The 26,915-nt window shown below is 31.5% G+C and overlaps 8 protein-coding genes across 13 annotated transcripts in view; 3 read left to right on the top strand and 5 right to left on the bottom strand.

Moving 5' to 3' along the window:
• Positions 1-358: 358 nt before the first annotated feature.
• LOC117214445 (F-box/LRR-repeat protein 4) lies at positions 359-3,780 on the bottom strand. Of its 3 annotated transcripts, XM_033460559.1 has the most exons (7): positions 3,646-3,775; positions 3,020-3,295; positions 1,918-2,937; positions 1,607-1,685; positions 1,284-1,540; positions 1,069-1,212; positions 359-1,002 (listed from the first exon to the last, which is right to left on the bottom strand). In XM_033460559.1, the coding sequence occupies exons 1-7, from the start codon at positions 3,718-3,720 to the stop codon at positions 778-780; spliced, it is 2,076 nt and encodes a 691-aa protein (XP_033316450.1). In that variant the 5' UTR covers positions 3,721-3,775; the 3' UTR covers positions 359-777. The 3 variants fall into 3 exon arrangements, with proteins under 3 accessions (XP_033316450.1, XP_033316449.1, XP_033316452.1); XM_033460558.1 differs by having other exon boundaries at positions 360-1,002; positions 1,284-1,685; XM_033460561.1 differs by having other exon boundaries at positions 361-1,002; positions 1,284-1,685; positions 3,020-3,254; positions 3,646-3,780.
• A 1,056-nt stretch (positions 3,781-4,836) lies between these two features.
• LOC117214451 (potassium/sodium hyperpolarization-activated cyclic nucleotide-gated channel 1-like) lies at positions 4,837-7,272 on the top strand. 3 transcript variants are annotated; one of them, XM_033460578.1, is made up of 9 exons: positions 4,837-4,915; positions 5,037-5,275; positions 5,341-5,556; positions 5,655-5,817; positions 5,887-6,020; positions 6,079-6,266; positions 6,330-6,535; positions 6,666-6,875; positions 6,959-7,272. In XM_033460578.1, exons 1-9 carry the CDS (start codon positions 4,865-4,867, stop codon positions 7,244-7,246), a joined length of 1,695 nt encoding a protein of 564 aa, XP_033316469.1. In that variant the 5' UTR covers positions 4,837-4,864; the 3' UTR covers positions 7,247-7,272. The 3 variants fall into 3 exon arrangements, with proteins under 3 accessions (XP_033316469.1, XP_033316470.1, XP_033316467.1); XM_033460579.1 differs by having other exon boundaries at positions 6,079-6,248; XM_033460576.1 differs by having other exon boundaries at positions 6,079-6,535.
• Positions 7,273-7,304: 32 nt separating this feature from the next.
• Positions 7,305-9,047, bottom strand: LOC117214457. Its single transcript, XM_033460587.1, has one exon. It carries the CDS (start codon positions 8,530-8,532, stop codon positions 7,441-7,443), a length of 1,092 nt encoding a protein of 363 aa, XP_033316478.1. The 5' UTR covers positions 8,533-9,047; the 3' UTR covers positions 7,305-7,440.
• A 575-nt stretch (positions 9,048-9,622) lies between these two features.
• LOC117214459 (ninjurin-1-like) lies at positions 9,623-11,156 on the top strand. The gene has a single exon (XM_033460590.1). The coding sequence runs from the start codon at positions 10,414-10,416 to the stop codon at positions 11,113-11,115; it is 702 nt and encodes a 233-aa protein (XP_033316481.1). The 5' UTR covers positions 9,623-10,413; the 3' UTR covers positions 11,116-11,156.
• Positions 11,157-11,169: 13 nt separating this feature from the next.
• Positions 11,170-12,776, bottom strand: LOC117214455. 2 transcript variants are annotated; one of them, XM_033460585.1, is made up of 5 exons: positions 12,511-12,776; positions 12,323-12,407; positions 12,038-12,248; positions 11,629-11,971; positions 11,170-11,548 (listed from the first exon to the last, which is right to left on the bottom strand). In XM_033460585.1, the coding sequence occupies exons 1-5, from the start codon at positions 12,628-12,630 to the stop codon at positions 11,198-11,200; spliced, it is 1,110 nt and encodes a 369-aa protein (XP_033316476.1). In that variant the 5' UTR covers positions 12,631-12,776; the 3' UTR covers positions 11,170-11,197. The 2 variants fall into 2 exon arrangements, with proteins under 2 accessions (XP_033316476.1, XP_033316477.1); XM_033460586.1 differs by having other exon boundaries at positions 11,629-11,972; positions 12,039-12,653.
• Positions 12,777-13,444: 668 nt separating this feature from the next.
• On the top strand, positions 13,445-17,161 carry LOC117214460 (protein spaetzle-like). The gene is made up of 6 exons (XM_033460591.1): positions 13,445-13,857; positions 15,318-15,390; positions 15,593-15,747; positions 15,832-15,888; positions 16,018-16,121; positions 16,234-17,161. Exons 1-6 carry the CDS (start codon positions 13,804-13,806, stop codon positions 16,478-16,480), a joined length of 690 nt encoding a protein of 229 aa, XP_033316482.1. The 5' UTR covers positions 13,445-13,803; the 3' UTR covers positions 16,481-17,161.
• A 311-nt stretch (positions 17,162-17,472) lies between these two features.
• LOC117214462 (CDC42 small effector protein homolog) lies at positions 17,473-19,665 on the bottom strand. Its single transcript, XM_033460593.1, has 4 exons — positions 19,366-19,665; positions 19,114-19,227; positions 18,461-18,743; positions 17,473-18,384 (listed from the first exon to the last, which is right to left on the bottom strand). Exons 3-4 carry the CDS (start codon positions 18,713-18,715, stop codon positions 18,376-18,378), a joined length of 264 nt encoding a protein of 87 aa, XP_033316484.1. The 5' UTR covers positions 18,716-18,743; positions 19,114-19,227; positions 19,366-19,665; the 3' UTR covers positions 17,473-18,375.
• A 2,300-nt stretch (positions 19,666-21,965) lies between these two features.
• The window catches only part of LOC117214178 (calcium uniporter protein, mitochondrial), a 77,009-nt gene continuing 72,059 nt past the window's right edge, over positions 21,966-26,915 (bottom strand). Inside the window, exons 6-7 of the mRNA XM_033460035.1 lie at positions 26,560-26,763; positions 21,966-26,059 (exon numbers count right to left, since the gene is read on the bottom strand). Of these exons, the coding sequence (XP_033315926.1) occupies positions 25,697-26,059; positions 26,560-26,763 (567 nt within the window). The 3' untranslated portion in view covers positions 21,966-25,696. The remainder of the gene's footprint in view (positions 26,060-26,559; positions 26,764-26,915) is intronic.

A 26,915-nucleotide genomic window follows, 5' to 3' on the forward strand; every position in this document is an offset into this window, starting at 1 on the left:
TGTACAAAGATTTGTTTAAAAATACTTTCACCATTTCAATTGCAGCTATTATCTACTTATTAGTTATTGTCTAAAAAAAAAATCTGTATTAAATTTCTCGATTTAATATATAAAAATTCCTAAATTTTGAAGTTATTTTAATTTCGGATAGTTGAGCTATGAATATCGGAAAAAGTGATGAATCCTTAAAACGCGTATAAAATGTTATACATAATTATTATTTTTATCATTTCTGTAATACTTGCTGTAATACCAATTAAATTGTACCATAAAGCAGAATAAAATTCGTTATAAAATCGTAAATTAACCTGTGATAATAACATCATTTATTTAAGAATTAATGAAAAATTATGTTCTTTAAGTTATATTTTAGCCGATTTATTTCATAAATATGCATATTTGCTTAAATTAGATTTTATATTAAATGATGAATATGCCGAATATATCCAAATTATTCGATTTTTAGACTGTATACATCCCACTAAAAAAGCTTTAAAATCGTTATCAGATATTTGACATAATATATACTAAAATTCCTTCATATTATTATATGTACAGAATTAAAAATTTCTACGCAAATACTTGAAAATATTAAAAAATTTGCATACGTATAATGTCAAACATAAGCATAATTTTTATGCAAATGTTCAAATAAAAAATATAATCTATTAATTTTTCTTTCTATCACATAATATATTTATAGTCAGTTTTTAAAATAATACTTCAGTTTTCCCTTACCCTGTCCTTAAAATGCGAAAGAAGGTATTGATACCGTCTCTATGGCAAAGACGATAATGATGGTAAAGGCAGAGGGGGTGGTGGTAATATTTCATTTTCTCCTGAAGCAACATCTGCATGCTCATGGCAATCGACATATAAATGTGTCAAGCTTTCAAGACCTGCCACTGACATCCCCCGGCAATAACGTGTATCTAGGTAATGTAGACTTTTGCAATACAATTTAATAGAGTCGAGAGTGCGATCCGTGAGTTGTGAACATCTCTATAAAAAAAAGACACCAGTGTAAGCTTTAAAAATAGAGAAGTTAATTTTTAATTATAAAAATACCTGTATGAGAAGTCGTTTTAATCTGTGCAATCTCTGAACAAGATATGATATACCAATATCTGATATATTGTAACAGCGGTTTAGATTTAAGTATTCAATTGCCGGATTATTTTTTGATAAATAATCCAATCCAATATCTGTAATCTGTAACAAAAGGTATGATTTATTATAAATATAAATATTTTTAATATACTATTTGATTGATTTACACCCACTTGTTGACACTGGCTTAAATTTAAGATCTTTAATTCTGGAAAAGCGAATGCATGTTTTAAACTGACATCAGTAATTCTGTTGCACCCAGAAAGATCGAGTTCTTGAAGGCATTTAAGCCTGATCAAAGAGTATCCGGAAAACGAATTTAAAGGTTTAGATACGTTTTCGCAAAGCTTCATGATTTCTCGTTTTCGATCTGCATCGCGTACTATCTCTTCTTCGGCCTTTGACCGTAAACTGATTCTTAATCTGGATTCTGTAAATTCTGGATTATGTGCAACTTGTATTTTTTCAACATATTTGTAGTTACCAATACCCATACCCGTTAAGCCAGCATCACTGACCTCATCGCAATGGCTTATATTTAATGTTTGCAAATGTACAAGCTCCTTGAATATCATCTATAAAAGATAAACTTACTTTTATATGCATGAGCATCATCGCTGGTACAAAAATTTATGATTTACAGAAACTCTCTTAAGTTTTAGTAATTCCTGAAAATTCAGGAAAATAATCAGCATAAAATCTATCAGAGATTATTATTTGTTTTTTTTCTTATGAATAATACCCTTTTCATAAATCTCCTATAATATTAAATTACAAAATAACAGTAATGAATTGATCTATACAAACCTGTATTGTTTTATCGGTAACGCCACTAAAACAATAGCTAAGTTCAAGTTGTCTTAAATTAGGAAAAAATTTGGATATGCATTCAACTGATTCTTCATGAATACGCAGTGCATTTGCTGACAGTATTCGCATATTCTCTTTTCTCATCCTTTTTTCTGTTCTTCTCTGAACACAATTCTTTTCTGGAGGAGCAAAATTGATATTTCCATCAATATTTTGATCCATATTTTCGTCATCTATTATATTACAACCAGAGCAAATTCCACGAGTAATAGAATCATCGGTAAGTTGTTCGTCTTCTGAGATATTGAGTTCTTTTAAATGTTGTAATAACTGAATATACTTTATACCAACATCGGTTACTTCACGGCATCGTCTTATTCTAAGTGTTTCTAACTTCGTCAAATTTTCACAAATACAGAGTAAACTGTCATCTGCGATACGCACGCTAAAGCTAATATCGAGGACTTTTAAACAAGTCTGATGCTGTGTCATTCCTCTAATGCTTTCAATAGATAAATGATCACATCCTTGTAATATTAGAGACTCTAATCTAAGATTTTGTAGACCTGATAATATAGTTAAAGCAGATGGATCAATCAAAGTATAGCTAAAATTCAAATGCTTCAGTTTATAAGCTTGTCGTCCAAAATAGTCTAATGCATTTATAAAAGTCAGCGTTGATTTTGAAGGATATGGTAAGCCGTAGAAATCAGGATAAAATTTTCTATTCAGTCCATAATGAAAGGTCATCTGACATCCCATAAGGCTTAAAGATTCCAAATTTGGACAAATGGCAACTAATCTATTAAAAAGTGCATCACTTAAGAAACGGTTATATCCAAGGCTAAGTTCATAGACATTTTTAAATGTTTCTGAGAGTTCCTTTATGTCATTCTCATCTTCTAAAAGTCTACCAGACATTAGAGACTCCCTGCAATCATTAATATGCAATATTCTCAAAGACTTGCAGCATTTAAAAATTTCTACCAATGTTTTTTCACTTAGATCACAGCACAACTGAAAATTAAAATATGGTATTAGGAAAATATATTCTCATTTCACGAATGTAATACTTAATAATAAGTTAAAATAATTTTACCAGTACTAGACTTTTCATATGAGGTCCATATTGATCCCAAATTGCCATATTCCTCTTTAATTCTACTTTTCTAAAAACAAAGTTGTAAAATGGTCTCGTAGAATGCTGTAAAAGCTCTATCACTTCATTTAAATTGTCTGCACGTGGTCGACCAAGTACCAATTCTACTTCATCTAAAAACTTCATAGCAAGAGATGCTTCATGCCATGTTCGATTAACTAATCCTGCTGCCATCCTATCAGATGTAGACAAGTATGATAATATGTGTATAATCGCCTAAAATTAAAATGAATCTACTCAATAAATTTAATTAGATCAAGCAAAAAACATGAAGTTCAAAAAATAAAAGATGTCTTATCATATTATATATTTATTATCTCTTAATTGAAGTATAACAAATATAGAAAGCAAGTACACAAATATAAAAGTATTTAAATAAAGTGAATCTTTTACATAAACTATTAGTAAAATTTTTACAAAATAAACATTTTTATTTAGGTTATCATAAATCTTTTATTTTGTACAGTCACTATGTAAAGAGGAAAAAGTAAATGACGTAACGTTTAAATGAAAAATTATGTTTCCCAAATAACAGCTTCAAATGCGGAAGATAATAAGAAACTTACATCTATAGGCAATTGTAAATTATCCGTTTCTGACATGTTATTCATATGATTTTTGCTGTCAGACATTATCGCCATAACAAAAACTATTAATAAGATAACGTGTCGAAGTATCTCGTTTCAACGAATGCTACATCTATCCGGAAATCTGGATTTTAACACTTAGCCAACCGAGCGCACCACAGCGAGCTACACGTTTCTACCGCGCTCGAACAAGCCAACCTATACGCTGTCCATCGCGCATTTTTCCAAGTATCGAGGACTAATATTCACTACTTAAAAACAAAGAAATCTAAAAATTATTTAAGTAGCTAACTATATTTTGCGGTAATAATTTTATTTAACGATTTCATATACTGTTTATACAAAACATCAAATTAAAAGTATATATTAAAAGTATAAAAAAATGTAGGTAAAATTAAAAACATTAAAGATGACTATAGATAAATAACACGACTTGAACGTGAAATTAAAAATTCATAATGCATTTTAATATTTTTTTATAGTGTGGTATCATTCGATTATAACTTTATTTAGTCATAACTGATAGTGTAACTTTTTAATTAATTTTAACACCATTAAATTGGTATATTTTATTATATACTGTACTTTATAAAAGCAGAAAAAGTGGTGCAATTAATTGGGAACAATTCCAGGTAAACAATAACTAATAATAACAACAACAAAAAAGAAAACGCATTGCTAAAATCAAAAAGGGAGAACACAGCAATGTTCTTCACAGAGAGGAGATCTTCCCGTTCGGTTGGCTGTGTTAATTTGCCGTTTTATGTTAAATATATCGTGTAACAATCAAATCATTTCTCAAGTGTGTTACAGCTGTTTCGACGATAGTCACGTGCTTTTCTAAAATCACGCAATAGATATAACAGTCCTAATTTGTCATATAATACATAATACTTATTATAAAACCAACTAGACACTCTTCATCTTTAATTTTGCTTTGATAGCATTGTTATACAATTTTGCGTTCAGTCAATCGAATCTAGATATTATACAAGTAAACTACATTTTTCTATCTATATATTCATTCTGATATTTCTGTAATATAATATTTAATAAAGATAGCGTATTTTTAGATTAAAATATTCACTAATTTCTTTTGATCAATAAAAAGTTTGTAGTTGCATAACGTATGTAGAAATCATTTCGTTTCATTGTCGACGACATATCTACTGATCTGTCAAAACAACAAATCAGCTGGATGGATTTAATGGCATATGTGCCCCACTTTGCGGAAGCGCCGAGTGTGGAGGTAAATTGATCTCTTTAGTAGTCCTTGAGTAACATAATTCAATCACTAATATGACTATACAAACACAACGCTTCAAATTTATCATTCACTAACACAACCATCTAATTTTGACATTAAATAGCGTGCTCCGGTTATTCAACATATCTGCGAGCAACCGCAAGAAGAAGATGAAATAAAGAATATTATAAAAGGAAACCGGATTTGGAATAAATTGAATCGTTGGTTTTTAAAACTACGTATTTTGTCTAGGAGACATCCCTTGACTCGCTGGTGCCTTAAAAGTACAACCGCAGTGAATTATGAGATTTCAAGACACCTAAAATCACATCGTTACATGATACATCCTTTTAGTTTATTCAGGTTGTCTTTAAATTCTTTTCTTTTGATAGTTTATATGTACATATTAATGATGCTAATTTTCATAGGATTGTTTGGGAATCGTTAATGATTGTATTTACATTTGTGGCTCTTTTGGTTACTCCAGTGTCCATCGCGTTTTTCTTTGGCAGACATACTAACTGGCACGTGATTAACGACACGATGAATATAGTGTTTCTCTGCGATATTGTAATGTGGTTCTTTACTGGATACTATGATTATCGAACGAAAGTCACTGTCCTTGACCCTGTGATAGTAGCGCGGTACTTTCATTTCTAGATGATACTGCTAATCGATCGATGCTATACATTACCACTAATCAATTTTTTTTATCAGTAATCTCAATATATTTTTTGTATAGAAAATACTTGCAGAGCTATTTCTTCATAGACATCTTGACCGTGTTACCTATAGGACTCATTGATTATATTATACCTAACTCGATGTGGTATTGTACTACATTAAACATGATGAAGATATTGAGAGTCCGCAATATCATCGTTTATTTTAGTAGAGTTCGCGATGTTAGTACATAGTTCGCATTGAAGATCGCGAAGAAAGAATAGCTGATTAGAATGATTTCGTAATTTCAGGTGTATAGAATAAGTTTTCAATTGCATAAAATTCTAGAGTCGTGCACGGTCGTGATAATATGCATTCATTGGGCTGCTTGTCTACAATATTATGTCCCCATATCTGTAGATACGTTAGGCACTTTAAGCAACAAGTTAGTATTTGCAATCCAATAAATTTGCTTTTTTTATCAATTCTGAGTTTATATTCAGCTCTTGGATCAAGTCATCACATTTTGTAATTAAACGAACGAAAGTACAAAAATACCTCGTGTGCCTGCATCGTTCGATTGTCGCTTGTGCTCGCTCTGCTCACTATTTGGATATGAAAACGCAAGAAGATATCATACTAAACTTGATCCTAACGATCATCGGATTCCTTGGTAACGTATTTTTGTTAAGTAAGTATCTCCTATACCAGGTGTTATCTTTAGATTTACAAATTGTAACTGCATTTCTTGTAGCGCAATTCTCTCAACTAATGACAACGATCAATATAACTATCAAACGTCACCTGAAAATAATACAGCAGTTACAGGAGTACATGCGATACAAGGAGCTTCCACATGCCCTACAACGTCGGCTATTAACTTTCTACCATTACCGCAACAGAAAGAGCTTCGAAAGGAACAAGAAAATAATAAATGAAGTTTCGCCATATTTACGAGAGGTTTATCCATCCTAACAATACTTCGATAAAATTATTTAGAATCAATAATTCTTCTTAATATTCTATATATCCAGAAAAGAGAATATATACATATAATCAGATATTTTAATGATAAAAATTTACCCTCCAGGAACTTATACTGCATAATTATTTGAGACTGATTAATAGCGTAGAATTATTCAAGCATTTACCGGAAACTGTAATCGTACAGTTAACGAGTTCATTACACTCCGAGATCTATATGGCTGGCGATGAAATCGTCAAAGCTGGTACCCGTGGTGAAGCTTTGTATTTCATTTCATCCGGTACCGTAGCAGTTTACACTGTCGTGGGAAAAGAAGTAACATTAACATTATCGTAATTCTTTATCGACTATTACTTATCTTTTTCTCATACTTTTCGTTTGTTGTGCGAAACATAAAGGTTTGTCACTTGGAAGACGGAAGTTATTTCGGAGAGATCGCTCTGGTGATGGACACCGAGCATAGAATAGCAACCATAGTTGCGGTGGAAACTTGTGAAATCTTTGTATTATATCGCCACGACTTTCAGAGATTCATATCACCGTATCCTGATCTCTTGAACCGGCTGCAAAATGTTGCTCTTGAACACTTAAACGAAAGCCTTCTTCTGGACTCCACGCAAGATTTAGGAATTTCTACCACGCCGCAATATATTAATATAAGCAGTATAAAAAGCAGAAGAATATAGTTATAAATATAAATAAAAGTTAGATATCCATCCCATGATTCAAATATTAAAATCCACATTGATATGTTTAAATTTTACTTTCAATTTTCATTTTAATTTATTACATATGTTTTTAAATACTTCACGTAACATAAAGATTCTCATTTTTTTAACAGAATAGAATAGAAAATTCATCATAATTCACCTTATACAAATTAACAACGATAAATTTTTCTTCTGTACGGATTCCTATACGACTGTTGATAAACTGACATGAGTCTCCAATGTTCTGGAAAATCGGCGTCTCTACATCCATTAACAACACTAAATGGAGGAGCTAAAGTATTGATGCAAGGAGACTTTCTAACACAAGCCGTTTTTAGTTTCGATACCGCTGTCTTGCTTCCGCATTTTTGTTGATTGTTTTCAGCCTTTTCTGTACCCAATGCCAATCCGACGGCTGATTTAATCAATCTAGGATCTTCACGTGTATTTCTAGTCTGGTCTTTACAGGCAACGCACTTCCTGAAATATCCTGCTGTTGGTCGTTCATCAACTTGAACCTGCTTTGAAATTTTTATTCCATTCAAGCCATTACAAAGACTATCACTGCAGCATTTCACACTTTTATAATCCCCTTTCTTATTTCCGTTTTTTGAGCAATCTAAATCTCCCTCTAATTTACAATGATATTGACGGCAAGTACAACCTTTCTCGTTTCTCGAAATTCTAGAATGAGCGGTGGGTCTAGAAGTATGTTGGACAAGAGAAAATATAGCTGGCGCGAGTCCACCTTCTGATCCATCGATATGAGTAGATCTAGGTGGTTCATAAACTGGATTTATTGGAGTTTCCCAACAAATAGCTAGATCCATCTTCGTCTTGGGCTCCTTGCAGCCTAAAACTGGTCCATAATGCTTAGTCAAGCTCATGAAACGATCTTCAATTTCATGCTTACAACATTCACAGCATTTCTTCGACGAGATTCCATTACAACATTCTTCTGGTTTTACATCTTTGAAAACGGAGTCGTTGACTTTGTCAGGAAGGGGTTGATGTTCCAAATTCTCTGCATGAAGCTTCTTCGCTATAGCAAATTGATCGTAACAGGCTAATCGGTTCTCTGGCAGTGGTTCTGGAAGTTCTTCCTTAACGCATCTTTTTCTGGAAGCGTTTGGCACGTTCCTGTTCAATGAAGATATTCTTAAATTTCCCGAAACGTATCGTGGCTGGCAACATGCGTGGGACTCGTCTTCCCAACTGATTAATTTTCCCGAACAGTGAGCGCAACACTTCTGAGTCTTCATATTTATCGGTCTTCATTTCCTCGTTCTTTTCGGATAAATCAATCCATAAAAGATATACAAATGGAACGTAATTTTTTAGACTGAAGATAAGTCCTACTAAATTATTTACTTGAAAAATATAAATAAAATGCTTCTTGAATTTTTTGTTAGATCTTGAAAATCTGATTTGCCAAGTGTATATCTGCCAGTTCCCGTGTCCAACTTGAACCAATGACTGTAGGAATGCTACTTCCTACCTGAGAGTTAACGACGATGGTTGTTTGCTTGACAACGTGATAGCTCGATAATCACGATGCTCTACATATGTAGTTATACGAAGCTAATCTTAGGTCCAAATAATTTTAGAATTTATAGAATATCTCGAGAATGAATCTTTGAATGGGAGACGGGTTTAAGGATAATTAAGAAATTATTCAATTATATTATCTAATTACGATTTCTAGACATGAAACTATTTAAGTATTTTAAGCTTAGGATTTCCTAATAATTGTTTATGTCGATTCTTGGAAAGATGACGACCGTATAGATAGATTATTTTAAAATAAAACGTCTGAGTCGTCTGTATGTTAGATGGATTCACGCGACCAGAAAAGTTCTTTAAATCGTCTGTAATTCCTCGTATCGTTGCTCAATGTAGATGCGTACGTGTCTTTTAACAAATTCGTTGTGCTTCGAATCGGGAATCACCAGTTACGACGGGGAAATACGGTGAATCTGTTTTATATCGTTCATTACCCAGGATTACTGATTTGGAACTTTACCGTTTGTTACCGCGTACATCAAATATCATTCTTTTTCGACGAAATCAGTGAACATGAAAATATAATTTGAAAACTTGTTTTTATACGTATTTTTAAAATAGGATCCACGTACATTACTAACTTGAAATAATAAAGTTTGTATTATTGCTAGGATATTGTTAGAATTTTGTTTACATTTTACATTCTCGTGTTTCTCTGACTTCGCAAACAAAATTTACATATTATTTATAGCCGCACATCGATGATCTCGTAAGATCCCATTGGAGCAATGCCATTCCCCTTCTACTGCTGAAGTCTTGACATAAAACGTCAGAACGCGTCAGAACGCATCTTTAAATGTGGCTAGAAAAGCACGTGGTAGTTGCAGTTTACATGTAAACTCTAAACCATTTCTTTTTACTCGTCTACATACCTAAATTGTTTAAAAAGGAAATTTAATATAGTCAAACAAATAACTACATGTGATATATTGTAGAAGCATATTGAAACTTAGCTATTTTCAATAAAAATAGAAGTGATCATTGATTTTATTCTACTTTCAACTTACTTCTAAGAATTGTTTGAAGACTCTACATAGCACAGCAAAGTGAATCGATCCAGCGTAAAGAAACAGTACAACTAAATGATTGGTATCAGTAAACAGTAGCCTTGAAACACAAATGGTAAATCCAAGGGAAATACGACGTATGACATCACAACAACGGACATGAATCAGCTTGTTCTCATCTAGTGAATGAACAGAAGCATTGTATTAAAACGTTTCAGTCAAGTTTAAAAGTGTTGCCAGTCGAAGCCCTTGTGACACACGAAAACTTATTTAAACGAAAGAAACGCAACGCGAGATACAAGGAACGTACATCGTAGTGATATTCAAGAGAGGTAGATAGTATAAGCCACAGACTCTTGTGTTTGCAATACCAATTTGTATCTGATTTATTTTTTCCTGCTACATTCTAAAAGAAAAGAGTATTATCGGGAAACGAGGAAATCAAAAGAAAGAAGGTGCTTTTAGAACTTCCATGAAACTTGTTGGAGGTGATTATCTCTTCTCGTTGTTATTCGAAGAACGTTGAAGATATATTGACAGTGGTTGAACGAACGTATTTTCTGCAAGTTAAATATGGCTGAACCAAGAGATAAAAGTGATGAAATGATTATTTATATGGATAAGGTTGGTGATAAAGAACGATTGACAGAACCATTGACTTATAAACCTTTAGCACTAAAGACTATATCGCGTTCCGGTTCCATGCTCGAGACAGACAATACAAACAATCCACGACCGACGTCCGGCCCAGAAATCGATGACCTAGAACCGGCAGGAAGTTTTCCGACAGGATTTGGTCCTCGGATAGGAATTGATGACGGTCTCCTGCCAAGTGAACCAGAAATCCCAAGAACTCCATTTTTACCATCGCCATCTATGCCGCCTATTCAGCCGATACCTGACGTGAATATTTATCAACACAAGAAAACGCTCGCACAAGGAATGATGGATCTGGCTCTTTTGTCTGCTAATGCAAATCAGTTGCGTTATGTTTTACAAACTGACGGGGGGCATCCGTATTATTATCCATCATTGGTGCTAATAGGCAGCAGCCTAATATTACAAATTGCAGTGGGAATAGGGTTAATTTGGAATAGTAGATACGACGTTAATGATAATGCTCAAATGTGCAAGGCCAACCGGGCTAATAATTGGACAGTGATCGGTATATTTCTAGTAACAATTTTTAATGTCTTCATTTCGTCATTCGGCGTTGTTGATCAAGTATCAGTAATGCCTATAGTATCTAGGATTGATAGTGAAAGTGAAAATTAATAACGAATAACTGCGCGTATCATTATTTTATACCATAAATTTAAGATATTTAAATGATAAAAAGGTATTGATTTTTATTTTACTATAAAAATGAGACTTCAATACAGTGGGGGATTGACTGTAATATTTCTTTTAGTTTCTCAGAAAGTTCCTCTTTCCTTTTGTCTAAATCTTCTGTTTTTTTGGTCAGGTCACCAGAAATTTCCATTAGCCACCTTTCTATTTCTGTGTTATTACCTTGGACCTTTAATAAACGTGAAATGCATTTGGGTTCATAATCTTGAGAATTAATAGTTTCTTCTTTAGATGATAAAGTTTCAAGTTTTTCTTCAATCACAGAACATAACAAAGAAATAAACTTTGAAACTTCATTCCAATCTACACCTTCAAAGCTGGTGTTCAGTGATTTATTATGTTCTTGAACTACTGTTACCTGTAATTTTTATTACCGGTATTGTATTCTATTTTATAAGATAAAATGTGTGAATATAATATCAAATTTCTTCCATTTACCATCCATTCAAAAAATATATGTTTCTTTTTAGACCACTTCATATGTATATCTAATAAACTAGCAATAGTTGATAATTCTTTTATATATTTTTTGTCTTCATTGGAAAGTGCATTTTTATTGGTAGTTGAGATACGTTTTACCAGTGCTGTCTCTGATACACTTAGATGTGGAAGACCACAAACTTCAACACTTGCAGTATGAATTTTGCTTATTAACTTAGCCTTCTCAGAAATCAGTTCAGATATCTCTTTTATATTATAATTTACTTTACCATTTAAGTACAATATATTATTTATCTGTGCACTGAATGTCTCTGGTATATTATACTGTGTTTCCTTCTTCTAAAGCATAATTAAGTTATAAATACCTTTTACTTGATATTTTCATTTAATTCAGTTAATTACCTGTTGTACGCTATTCAACCGTGAACATTCTCTTCCTAGCACACTATTAGACAGATTTATGTGAGTGATAACACTTAGAATATCTTGTGTTCCAAGAAGCCATGCAAATGCTAATAATAATGGTCTATTATTTTTACTACTCTCGCTTAAAGCATAAAACTCTATTGCAGGGTACTGTAAATATGCAAAACACAATTTGGTAGCCCATATTGTATCTAAAAGAAAGATTAATCTTGTAAATACTAGCATCAATTAAAAAGTTCTGAAAGAAAGAACTAACAAAAGTTACCATATTTTTGAAAATCAATTTTAATTTGTTTTTCTTTTACAGCATAATAGCTTAAGACATTCAGTGCTGTCCAAAACGTTCTAGTCTAATACAGAAAAGATTATATATTAGAAATCCTTATTTCATAGATGTTAAAACGTGTAGCGTTATACATAGAAAGGTTATGTGATATCGTGCATAATACTCACGACATTTTCTGCCGTGCTATTAAACTTTGCCAGCCTAAAATATTCAGGTTTCATCACGATGTTGATTGAGAAATTTAAATGCTGACATAATAGAGACAAAACACTCTTTATATCAGACATTATTGTAATTTAAATTGAGCTAATATTTCACCTTGATTTCACGCGCGTTTTTTATACTGCCAAACCGTTCCAAAAACCGTTTCATCTATTCAAATAAATTCAGTTTCAATGAAAGCTAATTTTCTTTGTTACATAGAATTCTAATATATCTTAAAATTTCGCTGTTATTTAAACGTTTCAGTGAAATTTCATGCTTTGCATTTATAATTCTTGAAATATACGGTTATTACGGCTATTACGGCTATATACGGCTATATACGGCTACGAAATGACCGGCTAGTATTTGGGGCTTTAAGAAAACAAAGAAAACGGTTTCCCAGGTATCGACGGATATCAGGTATTTTTGATCCCTAACGGCAAATATAAGTACCTTCCGACTTAAATTTAGACGGTAATAAATATGAACATTAGGTAGGCTCAGGTTAAAATACGGCATTTCATTTTACACTAACAGTTACTATTTGTTCTGGTTTATTTATATACACCTAATTATTTTTTTTTCGAAGTTTCTTATCCTTTACTTATTTCTAAACCATTTATCCTAACTTATATTTATTCTGATTAATTCTTCAAGTACCATCAAAACTTGCATGTATACAGCAAAATCTCAGTAGTATTGTTTATTAACGATAGATATTTTATTTTAATGGAAAGTAAAAAGAGAAAATCAATATTAACATTCAAACAAAGATATTAATTTAGCGCACGATAAGAATGAAAGCATAGAATATGAAAGAAATGAAATATAAAGAAAAATATATACGAATATATATGAATGAACGGTAAAGAAAAATATATACAATGAAACGGATTGTATACCTGATGTTACTGTTATACAAATATCTATGATGCATCGCAGATGTCTCTTGTCCCATTACCTGGAGTACTAATTGTAAGAAACTACAATTACAAGCCATTGCCGTGACTGTGACTAAAACTCTACCTGGTACGCAAGGAACAGGTCAATTGTGTACGATCAGTCGAACGTATAAGATCGCCGAGTAATCAGCCGAAGTTTCAGTCTTGTTGTCGAAGTCGCCGTAGACGCGTGTGATCTTTGCCCTACGAACAGTTGGCGAACAAAATCAATAAACAAATACAGTGTTTCTAAATATTTTCCGAATAAAACAGTGCAAATTTTGTGACTTATTAAATATTAAAAGTATTAGAAAGATGACCTCGAAAATCTTCATACTTACTGAACTTTGTTTTTTAATAACGCTACTGGTAAGAAATCAGTTTTTTTTTTTAGATACATGTATACTGTGATAGAAATGTGGATATAGCTTTGAGTAGTTTAGATTATCTAAATATTAAGACCAAAATTATTATTCACGGGTATTTCGTGGCCGCGAACTACTTGTTGAAATAATAACTGATTTCATTTTGTAAACGATGAACGTTCAGTTTTAATTTTCCTTTCGTAGTTAATAGGATTAAATTATGCTGTAAATAATAATCCATCCGCAATATCTAAAAGAGATTATTTAGTCAGAAAAAAGTTACTGTAAGAGATAAATCAAAATATAATCATCTTGTGTAGAATTATTCTTTTTTTGAATGTTAAATTCATTGTAAAACATTTGAAATTAACATTTACTATATTTACGTAATTCGTGGTTTGTTGTCGTGTAACAGAATCTTAGTAGTCAAGATAAACTTAGATGAAGTTAAATTATATCAGCCTTCTGTTACTTCTGAGCTGATGAACCGTGATAAAAGAGTATCTTTCTAAGAAATAATATATCTCTCTATCTTTATTTAATATTTAGTACATTTATTTATAAATTAGCTATAGAGAATGAGATTAGAGAAAAAGATGTAAAGACATTAATTTTAATTTGTATATATTTGTCATAAATATTTAATATCTTTTTAATTCGACGTTTACAATTCACGAAATTTGATAACATAATATTTGCTATAGGAGTAATATATTTTCTTACCATTCAACACTTACTTTTTGAATATAATAAATTATCATATTTCTTGGAGCCTGTTTAAGAATAATCCATGCCGAATAAACTGGTGAATACCGGTATAAAATTAAATATTAATTTGTCTAGATAAGTTCTTAACATCGCCGGTGTATTTTTTTTAATTTCTCGACGTTTCGTTATTATTGAAAGTTCAAGTTCATTAAAAGTATCAATCCTGCTATTGCTCATTCATTTATGAAACTACATCTTTTATCTCTTTTTTAATTTCTTTAAATGTTGTCACTTTATTGATGTAATTTGCATCGGGTCTGTGAAAGCCTTTACATAAATTCTGTACATATTGAGAAATATATAATCGAAGCATTATTGATTACGACTCATTTATTCGATCTTGAAATGTCTTATTTAATAAGGAAAGAACAAAAAGATACAAAAGCTAAGATAAAAAACAGAGAGATAGTGTAATCTACAAGGAAAAGATTTTCTTATTCCTGGAATTCGTTAATCAAGTATAAGAGTAAATAAAAGTTTATATGGTTAACATTGATAAAAATAATAATATAATAAGTAATACTATTTTAAGAAATAATGAAACTTTTAAGAGCATAACATTTTCCTGATAAGGCATTTATCACGATGCGTCTGTAATTTCAATTAATTTTACTGAAACACGCAATACTTATATTATTTTTAGAAGATGATTGTTGAACTTAACTATCTTTTTACATTTATTGTTACTTTTTACAGATGCCACAAAATATTTTCGTGCAATCAAAAGACATTCGCCAAAGTACTATTAAATTGGCAAATCGACACAAAGGTATGATTGTAAACCATAATTGGCGACAATTTTAAAATAATGACTTTTGAGAAAATGTTGAAAAGCATGTATATACTGAAAGCATAAAGTAGTCATCCAGTAGTTAATCATATTATTATAATTGAAGAAATTAATGTTTAATCTTTAGTAAATTATATTTTTTATATTTTATTAAATCATTCATAACGTGGCATGCTATTAGATGACACGATTATATTTCCTGGAGAAAAGAGACACGTGCCCCCCGCTTGCAAAGGATCCACTTATTGTGAGAACGTAGACTCTTATCCCGAAGATATAGTGAATAGGGCGCTTCGAATAAACGAAAGCATTAAATATCTTTCTAGTGTAGATGGAGTAAGTACAATGCAATATTTTTCAATACTCAAAGACCTTTTAAACAATTTTTGAACTGTTGTAACAAATTTTGTACGATTTTAGGTTGATATAGGACAGAGGCTCATGCCAAACGATGAACTATCCCTTTGCGTAGCTGATGTAAGTACTTATGTATAAACAATAAAAAATATGTCACCTTTTTTTGTTATAAAAATGAATATAATACGATTGAATATAAAAATGGTAAACTTTTCATTTCTACTATTTCTAATTTCATTACTATTCAAGGAGCAAATTATATTTCCTCAATCAGCGGAGAACAAAGACAATGAATGGAAATTCATCGCGAATCAAAAAAATTTCAAACAGGGCATACGGATTGAGAAGTGTAGGTAAGTATACCGTAAAATATCACAATAGACTTATTTTCTACAATTTTCTAAAAGATATACAAATGTTATATTTTACAAGAAAATAGTATAAATATTTTTGTATGGTTTACAGAACGGAGGGCGCCAGCTGTAGCGTGATAAGTGGACTTGCTGCAGGTTACGAAACAAGTTGCAAGCAAAAATTCATTTTTAGAGAATTGTTATCAATATCGGAAAACGGTAGTGTTGCTCCAGATATTTTCCGATTCCCAGCGAGTTGTTGCTGTTTTGCAACACTCACTGGAAATCTACTTACAAGAATGGGTATAGGGCAGCAAAGTCAAATTACATCTACTACAGCACCTATTAAAAATAGATGAATAAATTGAAAAATATTTTACTATACAGTTTTGACATAATATGCATAGGTATATAAATACATATACATATATACATATATATATACATATATATATATGTATATATGTGTGTGAATATGTAAAGAAAATATAAAACAACTCATGTAAGATAAGTTTATCAGCTTATTGTTAGCTGTTGGATCTAAACTTATAAGAAATTAAAATACTCGTAGGCATTTTTCCGATCATCCATATTTTATGGATATTCGAATACTAATTTAGAAGAACAGCGTATTGACACATGTACATATCTAAACATTTAAAGTACAATTTATCTAAATGTGTTTATACTTCCTTTCTTATAATTATACATTTTTTACAATTCCAAAAATTTTTGTAGTAGGAATAAAACGACTTTATATCATGTGATACTATTTGATATGTTAGTGACATTGATAATGTGATTCTTAGTTTAAGAATATTGTTTCTCATATACTCATTCACCAGCTATATCTTACATAAAACAAAGATTATAATGTTTATATTTGTTATGAAAAATATGTAATATAAACAAGATGAAACAATATACTCCACAAAAACATATGGAAAATATATGTATATTTACATCCAAAGGATCCACTTTGTTCTAATTTGTCAATACGCGAGTTTATTCTTACACATTAAATACAGTACTTACAATTTTATTCTATTCATTATTTTTTCGCAAAATTTTCTACAAGTGATCCAATGTTTATACATTATGAATTAAACATTCTTTTTACCTAAATTTCGAAGACATAAATAATTCGTGATGCACAGAGGATAAAGATATTCAAGAAATTACATGTACGTTTAAATTAAGAATATTTTTCTGAGTTATCTAGCAAATTTATAGATCTACATTGGTCATTGGGAGAATTTCTTTAAAACCCCCTGTTTCCTTTTCTTTCACATTGGTTCATGGTTATATCCTCGACAGATCACAATTTGTAATTTTAAAATATAACAAACAATGATTAGCATAATTCATGAGATTTAATAGAATGATTATAGACTAGGCAAATACATATAAATCATTTTCTCAATTTTTGACACATCTACGTTCCGAAAATTACCTAATATAGGTTTATACACCCTATTCAAGGATGAATACAGAAGTAGGAAAAATGGGCCGTGCTTTGTGAACATGAACGTTCACCATATATACGCTAAAAATATCTATCGATTAGTCAGCACAGGTGAGCTATGCAGAATACATTCTTTTCTTTTTACAAAAACACTACCTAGTAACACGGAGTACTTATATTCGCACTTGCAATTATAAGAACAGTATCTAATACTTATTAATGAGAAATCTACTACTATAAAAGTTCTTCTCATATCCAAAAAACAAGTAAATATGATTAACATGTAATATAACAGTTATTATGTTATTACATTACCATTTACATTAACAAACATCGATCTCTTTTAATGGAAGTATAATTGTAAGTAAAAAATGCACCTGGAAGAAGTTGTGTACAATATGGCAGTTTCTGTTTCTATTAGGTATCCAGTCTTTACTATGTATAAAATTGGAGATTCAAATAGCATGAAAGTCAAATACTTATTTACAATTAAAATGTTAATTTCAATTGCGAAATTATCTCTGTATGAATGAGAGTAACTTTTAGTGTAATATACTTAAGATACATCAAAAAATAAAAATGATTTACATTGTGTGTTTACAAAGCTTTTGTTTGTGTTAATCTTAAACATATTCAAAGTATTTTTTTTGAGCATATTCTGAAAATGCAATGTAACGGCATGTATGTCCACCCTCATACAAAGATTATAAATGTTAAAAATTAGTCATTTTTTTTAGTCATGTCAGAAGATTATTTGCAGAACAATCTGAAATTGCTTTATAATTGTTTTCAACATGCCTGAAATGAAAATAATTGATATTTTGTTAAAAACTTATACTTTGTTATAGTATTTTAATGCATATTCCTGATGTACCTTGACACTGTATGCATTGTCATAGCCTCCTTTCATTTGCATTTGTGCCTGAATATTTGACAATTGTGCATTGCTCATATCGAGATCTCCACTACTAATATGTCCAGTATGCCTAAAGTTTGTAGGTACTCCTATCATGCTACGATCTATCCTTAATCTCTGATGTGACCTCTGTCTTCCATTCCGTGTCCTTGGTCCTTGTTGCATCAAACAACAGGTAAAGCACTGTACCCAAAGTTCTCCACTGCCAGCCATTATTTGCTTCAATTACGTGTTTTGAAATCTAAGACATATTTTGAAAAATACAAATAAATATGTGTATTATAAATATATATGTGTATACATATAAAAATATACATTATGAATATGTAGTTAGCATATAAAAATTTTCTTATTGCATATATACAAACAATTATATATATATATTTGAATAAGTCTGGAAACAAATAATTAACATTAAAATTATAAATTAAAATTTAGATCAAATAATTATCAAACAATACAATGTAAAATTTAATTTCTGCTTTTTTCTAAAAATGGTTATTATTTGAAACAATTTTTATGAATCAAATTGATAAATTGTCTTTATCGTTATGCGAATGAGTCAGACAAAAACGAAAGAGTATAGATTAATAAGAAGTTCGTGCACTTACAAAGTCGTCAAGTAATCGTACTGTCGTTCGGTCTAACCTTCGTGATGGCTCGAGACTCAAAGGCAGAGAGAAGCAAAACAAACATTCCCTTTTGATCGATGAGTTTACATGTGTCTGCAAAGGACATTGAGGCTATTTGTACATTTATACGACATAAACATAAATTAAGACCTATGGAACAATGTTAAGGATTTGCGTGAGGAATAAACACTTGACTCCGTGGGAGAACAAAGAGTAACGAATAAGACGTACCGGTTTATAAGATGTAGACTTTTGTATTAATTTCCACAAGGCACGTAGATCTGCGTCCTTCTTTCCACTTCTAATCAATTCATGGAACTATCCTAAGAGGATTGTTTTTCACTACATGTTTTATTAACATATTTCGAAGAGGTCCTAACAGCAATTACTTTATCGGTCCTTTTTCTAAAATAATCCAAATGATGTTCAAAACAATTTCGGGTTGGTAAAATATAAAATACGAATTTCAATGTGATCAACGGTGGTATAGTGAATTATACTATACCACAGAGGAAATAAGAGTGGTTACGCTTATGATTCTGGTTGTTCTCGGATTAGTGCTGCACCATGCGGCCAAGTGTTGAGTTCAATTAAAGTTAGCACGCACAAGAACCTTTATAATTAGAGATCTGCTCTGTTTGGTTGCAATTTAGCATATATAAGAACCTATCTATTTAAGCTTAAAGTTAGGGATCTGCCTTGTTTGGTTACACACTAGCATAGACAAGAACCTATTGAGTTCCACGCTACAAGAACCTATTTAATTGTACAGTTTTACTGAAAAGTTCATATCTACTTTTCTATCTGAGATAGACAAGTATGAAAATAACAAAATCATTATTACTCATAGCAATATTATATATGTAAATACTTTACATAACAAATAGCCTAAAAATACCAAACTTTAATATTGCATAATTTTTTAACCAGTACAATGGATTCCTGAACTTCAAATCCTAATTCGAAGACTAAATAATTATATGAAGAAAAAAGGGTGTACTTTTAACCCTACTTTATATGTATCATCGTTCAAAGATATAGTAAACAATTAATTTCTCTTTCTTAGGAAACTTAGAATTAGTTTCATTATTGCGCGATTTTGTCATTCTCATACTTGTCTATCTCGGATAGAAAAATTGATATGAACTTTTCCGTAGAACCGTACAATTAAATAGGCTCTTGTAGCGTGGTACTCAATAGGTTCTTGTCTATGCTAATGTGCAACAAGTTAGGACAAATCCCTAACTTTATAGGTTTTTGTGCATGGTAACTTTAGTTGAATTCAGCACATCGTCGCATGGTGCAGCACTAGTTCGGGGATACCAGCTCCATAAGCGTGAGCACTCTCAATTTCTCTCTGATATGGCGTCACATTAGCGAGGTGCTGCCATCTGTTGGATTCCGACTGAAATCAAGAAGAAGTAATAGGAATATAGAACGTACAAGTAGGAATCAGCAACGAAGAGCGCGACAAGGAGAGAAATATTGTGCCACAAGGACAGATATATTTCTCCGTCTGATCTATGCGCTTTTCGCATCGTATAATAAAGATTGAATACCAAAATACTTTCGCATATAGTTTTGAAAAAGGATTTTCGCTTAAATGATTAATTATTAATTGTTATTGTACGACGTTTCATTATTGCATAGTACCGATGCCATAAACTTTTACATAATTTACATTATACCTAATTAATTTATGAACTTTCTTGCATGGAATATAAGGTACATGGGATCTAAGGAAATTTCTATAATTACATAGAATATTAATTAACTTTCGCAAAGTTTAACATTAATAAAAATATCATTAATATTAATAAAAACTTGTAGATATATATCGCACTCGTTGCTCGACATTTTATGCAATAATTTCTAATAAATAATTAGTTAAACAAAAATTCTTCTTCAATAGTATGTGCGAGAATCGTCAAGGATCTAATCTTTGTTATAAGATTCCAAAAGTGTACGAATTTCTCCCAGAGAAAAAGTAAATAATTAATGTTGCATTGATTAGACGGAGAAATATGTCTATCCTTCTCACCCTCAAATATTGCCCTCCTTGTCGCACTTTCAGCAACCTCCTTACGCATTCTACGTTCCTATTACAATTTTTTAATTTCAATCGAAGTTCAATAAATGGCAACAGTAATTCTTAGCTACAGAAAAGGACGGCGCAATTGCGCGGGAAGGATAGATAGATAGATAGATATCTGGCGTTTCAAACCAAAGGATATTAATTAATACGTAACTCGATATTTGGCATACATCCCTATACTCTTGGAATTGTTTTACAAAGATCAGAGATTGCGGACAACTTGCAGGCAAAATTTCCGTTCATTCTTATTACGGAACAGTTAATTGGAACGATAACTCCGGACATTATCTATTCTTATAAGATCTTTCGTTCATATTCAACGTTAATACTCGGAACCCTCAACTCAGATGGAGAAGAATTTATATTATTAATTCGATTTATAATAACTTGTCGGAAGATACACAAAGATATTTAAAGATTTTTCGAAGATTTAAACAGTATCTTAAGGATTTTCTCTTTAATTCTGTTTATAACCTAACTTTTACTATCCTTCGTAATGTCTTATAACAATGTATACATTTTCTAAACTTAACCTCACACATATGCCATCGTTCGGAAATAATTTATCAAAGTACGTTTCACGGGAATCTATTATTTTCTTCCTAATGCACGTAAGACGATACGAAGCGTTGCAGCTTCTAGTTACAATTTGTCTATCATTAGGTAATCGACGCAGAGATACGAGATATTTTATATGAGAGATGCGATGATAAAGAAAGTACACGAACAATACAGATTCTCTTAGGTATTTTACTTTATTCTCAGTTATCCTTGTTTTATGTATAACTAGGTACATGGACGTAAATCACAGCACAACTCAATGTTGTATAAATACTTATTTATGCATTCATGGAGTAGTTATACCGATATATAATATTATAATTACGCGACGCGAAGCAATTAAAGTTCTAACGAAACATGACGTGAAATTATCCGAAAATGAAACTCAGAGAATCGAACATTTAGTGTTGTTGATTTAAAACGGCGATAGCTTATATCCTATACAATTATAGTATACAGCATCGTAATTAGCATTATTTAATTGATAACGACAATTCGTGATAAAAGGAACACTTTTGTAAGATGTAGATGTGATCAATAGAGTGTTTGTTCGTTAATTTTCATCTTACAAAGAAGAGAAAAGGAGAAAGTCGTCGAGGATGTGCACGAGTATTCCGATGACGAAGTCAGTAACAATTTTCGGTGTACAATAACCTCGTATTTAAACGACGAGTACTATCTTGAAGATCGAGGAGAAGTACAGATCTATGCTTTTTCATTCGTTCGATCGCTTTTATCTATTTTATTCCGTGTGTTCGATCGATCGTTATTTGTTATTAGACTGTGGATTTTTGTGCAAATTTATATCCTTACGAATATAATAATACAAAAAGAAAAATGCCTGGAACTTAGTTAGCAAGTTGTTTCGTCTACCAAATATCATAGAGACTATTATAATGTGGATATTTCACATATTTTCGTAAGTTATTTGTATTCAACGCATCTTTTTACTTTCAAACTTCTCGTAAACGCATGAAGATCCGCAGTTCGTTTATCACTGATTAAGGAGTTAGGCGTTTCCTTTGTAAGCTCCGGAGAAGCGGCGCAGCAAGAACGTTCACAAAATAACCATATACGCGTACATTTATGTATACCGTATCTTTTATATATGTACAAAAACTTGTATACGAAATCTTTTTTTAAAGATCATAAAAAATATGTCAGAAGGAACAGCATTTTCTTTTTGTTTTACGACGACAAGTAATTCGTTTTTGGGAAGCGACATTAAAATCACAATTATCACGTATCCGTTTGGTGCACTTCTCGATAATATTGAATTACATTGAATCAATATACAAGATATACTCATAACGTTTTACAGTAAAACACCCTGTATATTGCCTGCTGATTATTTTTCAATCTCGAATCGCAATTTATAAAAAGTCGTTAAATTACCGCTTGCGAGTACTAGCAACAATGATTTGAGAACATTGGCACTAGATAATTTTGCTAAAATATACTTATAGAAAGGAGAATAGCATTTAAATGAAATGTAGAAAAAAGTAAATCATGGACTTTTTCAATTCCTGTGCTCGGGAAGAAGTGCTCTGATATCGTGTTTAATCACGTGTACGATAAACTATTTAACTTGCTAGCGGTATAATAACTATCAGTATACTTTTAAACACGCTTTCCCTACAGTTTGCCACTGGCTAGTGGTAGTCGTTGAGATATATGGAGAAGTGTACAGTAAACATCTACATATATTATACGCACTATCGTATAACGAATACAGAACATGAAAATATACAGTGGCTCATGAAAGTATCTGTACACTTACAGAAACCTTATGTGTTAGACGAAAGATTTTAAAATGTCATTAAAACTGTAATGAGACATGGCCATCATGATCGTATTAGTAAAGCTTGAAAAAAATCTGAATGTGTTGATAAGAATTGCGAGATATTCGATGGAAGCAATTCTTATCAACGAAGATCACAGAAATATTTAATTTAACGAAATCAATACATTTCGATAGTCGATGGAATTATCCTTAACGTTTATTACATGTTTAACATGACTACCTATGCTATATATTAATTTTTCGTTAAATTCATATATGTCTGAAATAAGTATCTTCTATACATATTTTTAGATTAATTTCAAGTTTGATCATTATAATAGCGACAGCCTTGTCTTTTCACAATACATTTTAATACGCATAAAGTTTTCTATGGTAAATGTTCAAGTAGATTCGCGAGCCATTGTAGTCACATTCCTAGCGCTGAATTTTGAAACATATGATTTTCGATTATTTAAAATCTGTCATTCATTCGTAACAAGAAATATTTTTGTCGCAAATACTGTTACATAAAGAAGTGAAAAGTATTTAATAACGCATACGATGATTTTAAATGCAAGATACTAATACAGTTGTCATTGAATACAATAATGAGTTATTTTGAGCGGACGGATAAGGGATTTTTTTTTTAGGAAAGCGAGAGAAAGTTTCTTAGAGTGTTTTTAGAAATAGTAATCTATGTTAATCCTACGTGAGATACTTTCGTGAACAATATTTTAAAGCGTAACAGTAGTAATAGTAGATTTAATCGTACAATTTGTTTAGCTTAATATAAGACATGTTGATGATGTGTTTGTACCGGTGCACAAAGATCCTCAACTTTTGATTGTGTTATCACTACTTTAGTAGGAATAAAAGGTTTAGTGAAGTAAGTATTGAATGTTAAAATCTTATCATGAATGGGGATTAAGCAAGTTTGTTGGATACGCAATCTTACAAGCAATGCACAGATTGAAATATTTTTCGATAAAAGTCTTTGCGTAAGAGTGAGGTTTTCGCAAAATTTTCAATAAAACGGTAGTTAATATACACAATAATGTTAAACTAAAAACGATATAAAATAGAACAATTAAAATTGATCAGTTCCATGAATAATATATTATCGAATAAGTACATCGCTTCTTTTTCGGAGTAATGAATGAGAAAGGTCACGAAGTTTGAAACAAAGTCTAAGTACGCTGTACCACGTCCAGTACAATAAAATTTCACGCGTTGATCAAGTTAAAAAAAGAAAAGAAATGTATATTTATATTAATAACACTGTAAATATATATTATTATCGTCTTGTAGAAAAAATAACGTCACGCGACGATGAAAAGTCAATTTTTAAATTAAATATTTGAGCTTTGATCGTCGAGTTTCCTTAAAGTATACTTGTGCGAATAATTGTATAAGTGAATTACAACTAAGAATATCAACTTATCACAAAGGTAACAGTACGATATATAAATATATATATACAGGATAATTTGTTAAAAATAGAACGTTCAAAATACATTTATCGTTAAATTATCGTTTCAATATACATCCAAAAATGAATTCGAAATTAAAAATTCAACATTAAATTACATTTAAATTAAACATTTACCATGAAGTTTTATACAGCTGAGCAAAGAACATGAAACAAATTTATCTTTCCACAGCAGTCATCTTAGTCTCAAATATTTTTAATTGAATGTTCATTCTGACGAGGTATCCTAGGTATCAACATTGCACAAAGGAATCTAATTCCAATAATATCTCTTTCTAGCTTTTTAAACCCACCCATTCTTTTTCAACATGTTTCGTTAGTCAATGATAATCATATGTAGAAAATCTGTGTGATATATACATTTCGTTTTTTGACGTCTTCCAAATGCACATCGTTGATTGAGCATCAGTCAAATATACCACATACATACTCGTTGATTAGGAGCGTTGTCGTACGACGTGGAAGACTCCGTCGAGGATTCGAACGTCTGCAGACTTTTTCACCGAACAAGAAACGTAATTGCTTCTTTTCTCGTTACGTTTACTTGCTTTTTTTACGTTACAAGTGTCATTCGATGATCGCCCTGAGTGCAAATTTTATTTTTCTAAAGAGAGAGATTTTACAGCTTCCTGAATCAATCATGCCTCGTTTTTTTGTCCGTCCACGGAATCGATTCCTTTGACGTGTCTTTTTGTGGAAAGATTCCCCTGTTGGGAAAACTTCTTTCCGGACTAGGACTAGGACTAGGACTAGGACTAGGACTAGGCGAGGAACTCGGTGATCTTGAACTACTTGAGCTTGATCTTTCCCTGATTTGTTGCTCGATACGGTTCTTGTGCTCGTATAAAGGTCCACGAATGATCTTCAGGATGGTTTCCAACTCGTAGGCTCGGTCCTTTAGAGCATTGTATTGATTCAGATCGAAGCCAAGCTTCTTTGCTTCTTTGTGAAGAGTGATGAGCTGTCGCCTGTTCATCACGTCTGGCAGTATGTATTCCTGTCAATAGCAAGGAGTATAAATTACATAATTTGAAGTTTAACTCTCAGATAATATCGTTGCATTATAGATAACTTTTATAATTGTAATGAATATGACTTAATAATTTATGTTAGATTATTGGAGTATAACTTAATTTTACTCCGTATTTTCCATTCTCCGTGATAGAGATATTAGTAATAAAATTAAATGAAATTAAAAATTCCAGGAATTAAGTATGATTTGTCACATTAAATCGTTATAATCTTCGGGGGCCCAATGTAAAATACCAAATAAAGTAAAATCTATTCGAGTTTTGTAATAAACGTAGCGAGTAGCTATTTTAATACTTATGGTCGGTAGTGTGCATTAAGTCATAAATTATTTTTACGCTTTCTTTAAGTTTTTACTGCAATCAAGGTGCTGTAATCAAACATCCCTGTCAGGTAATAAGTTTATTTAATCAGTCGTTGATTTAACGAGATTAATGAGAACTGGCAAATTGAATAGCCACTAGTAACCTGTCTCGTTACGACGAAGTAGATGAACAAGACCATCGTGGTGCCGTAGTTAACGAAATATGTAACCGGTTCCATGATGTCCCAGGAGTATTCCCACCAAGTTAGCCTGGCTAGGCCGCTGAACTGAATCGACATTAGGACGAGACATACCCAGATGAAGATGTTCGTCCTTTTGGCCGCGGTGGTATCTATTTCCTGCAGCTTCTGCAATAAATAAAAAATTACGCATGGTTTTTATATAAATCGATATGAATATTGTCCTTCGAGACTTGCATTTAGAATGCTAATAGCTGTAACTGTAACTGCTGCGGATTTCCGCTGTGATAAAGTATCTGAATCTAAGGTTGTAATAAAAT

Source organism: Bombus bifarius, unplaced genomic scaffold (assembly GCF_011952205.1).
Source record: "Bombus bifarius isolate JDL3187 unplaced genomic scaffold, Bbif_JDL3187 scf7180000009200, whole genome shotgun sequence".
NCBI lineage: Eukaryota > Metazoa > Arthropoda > Insecta > Hymenoptera > Apidae > Bombus > Bombus bifarius.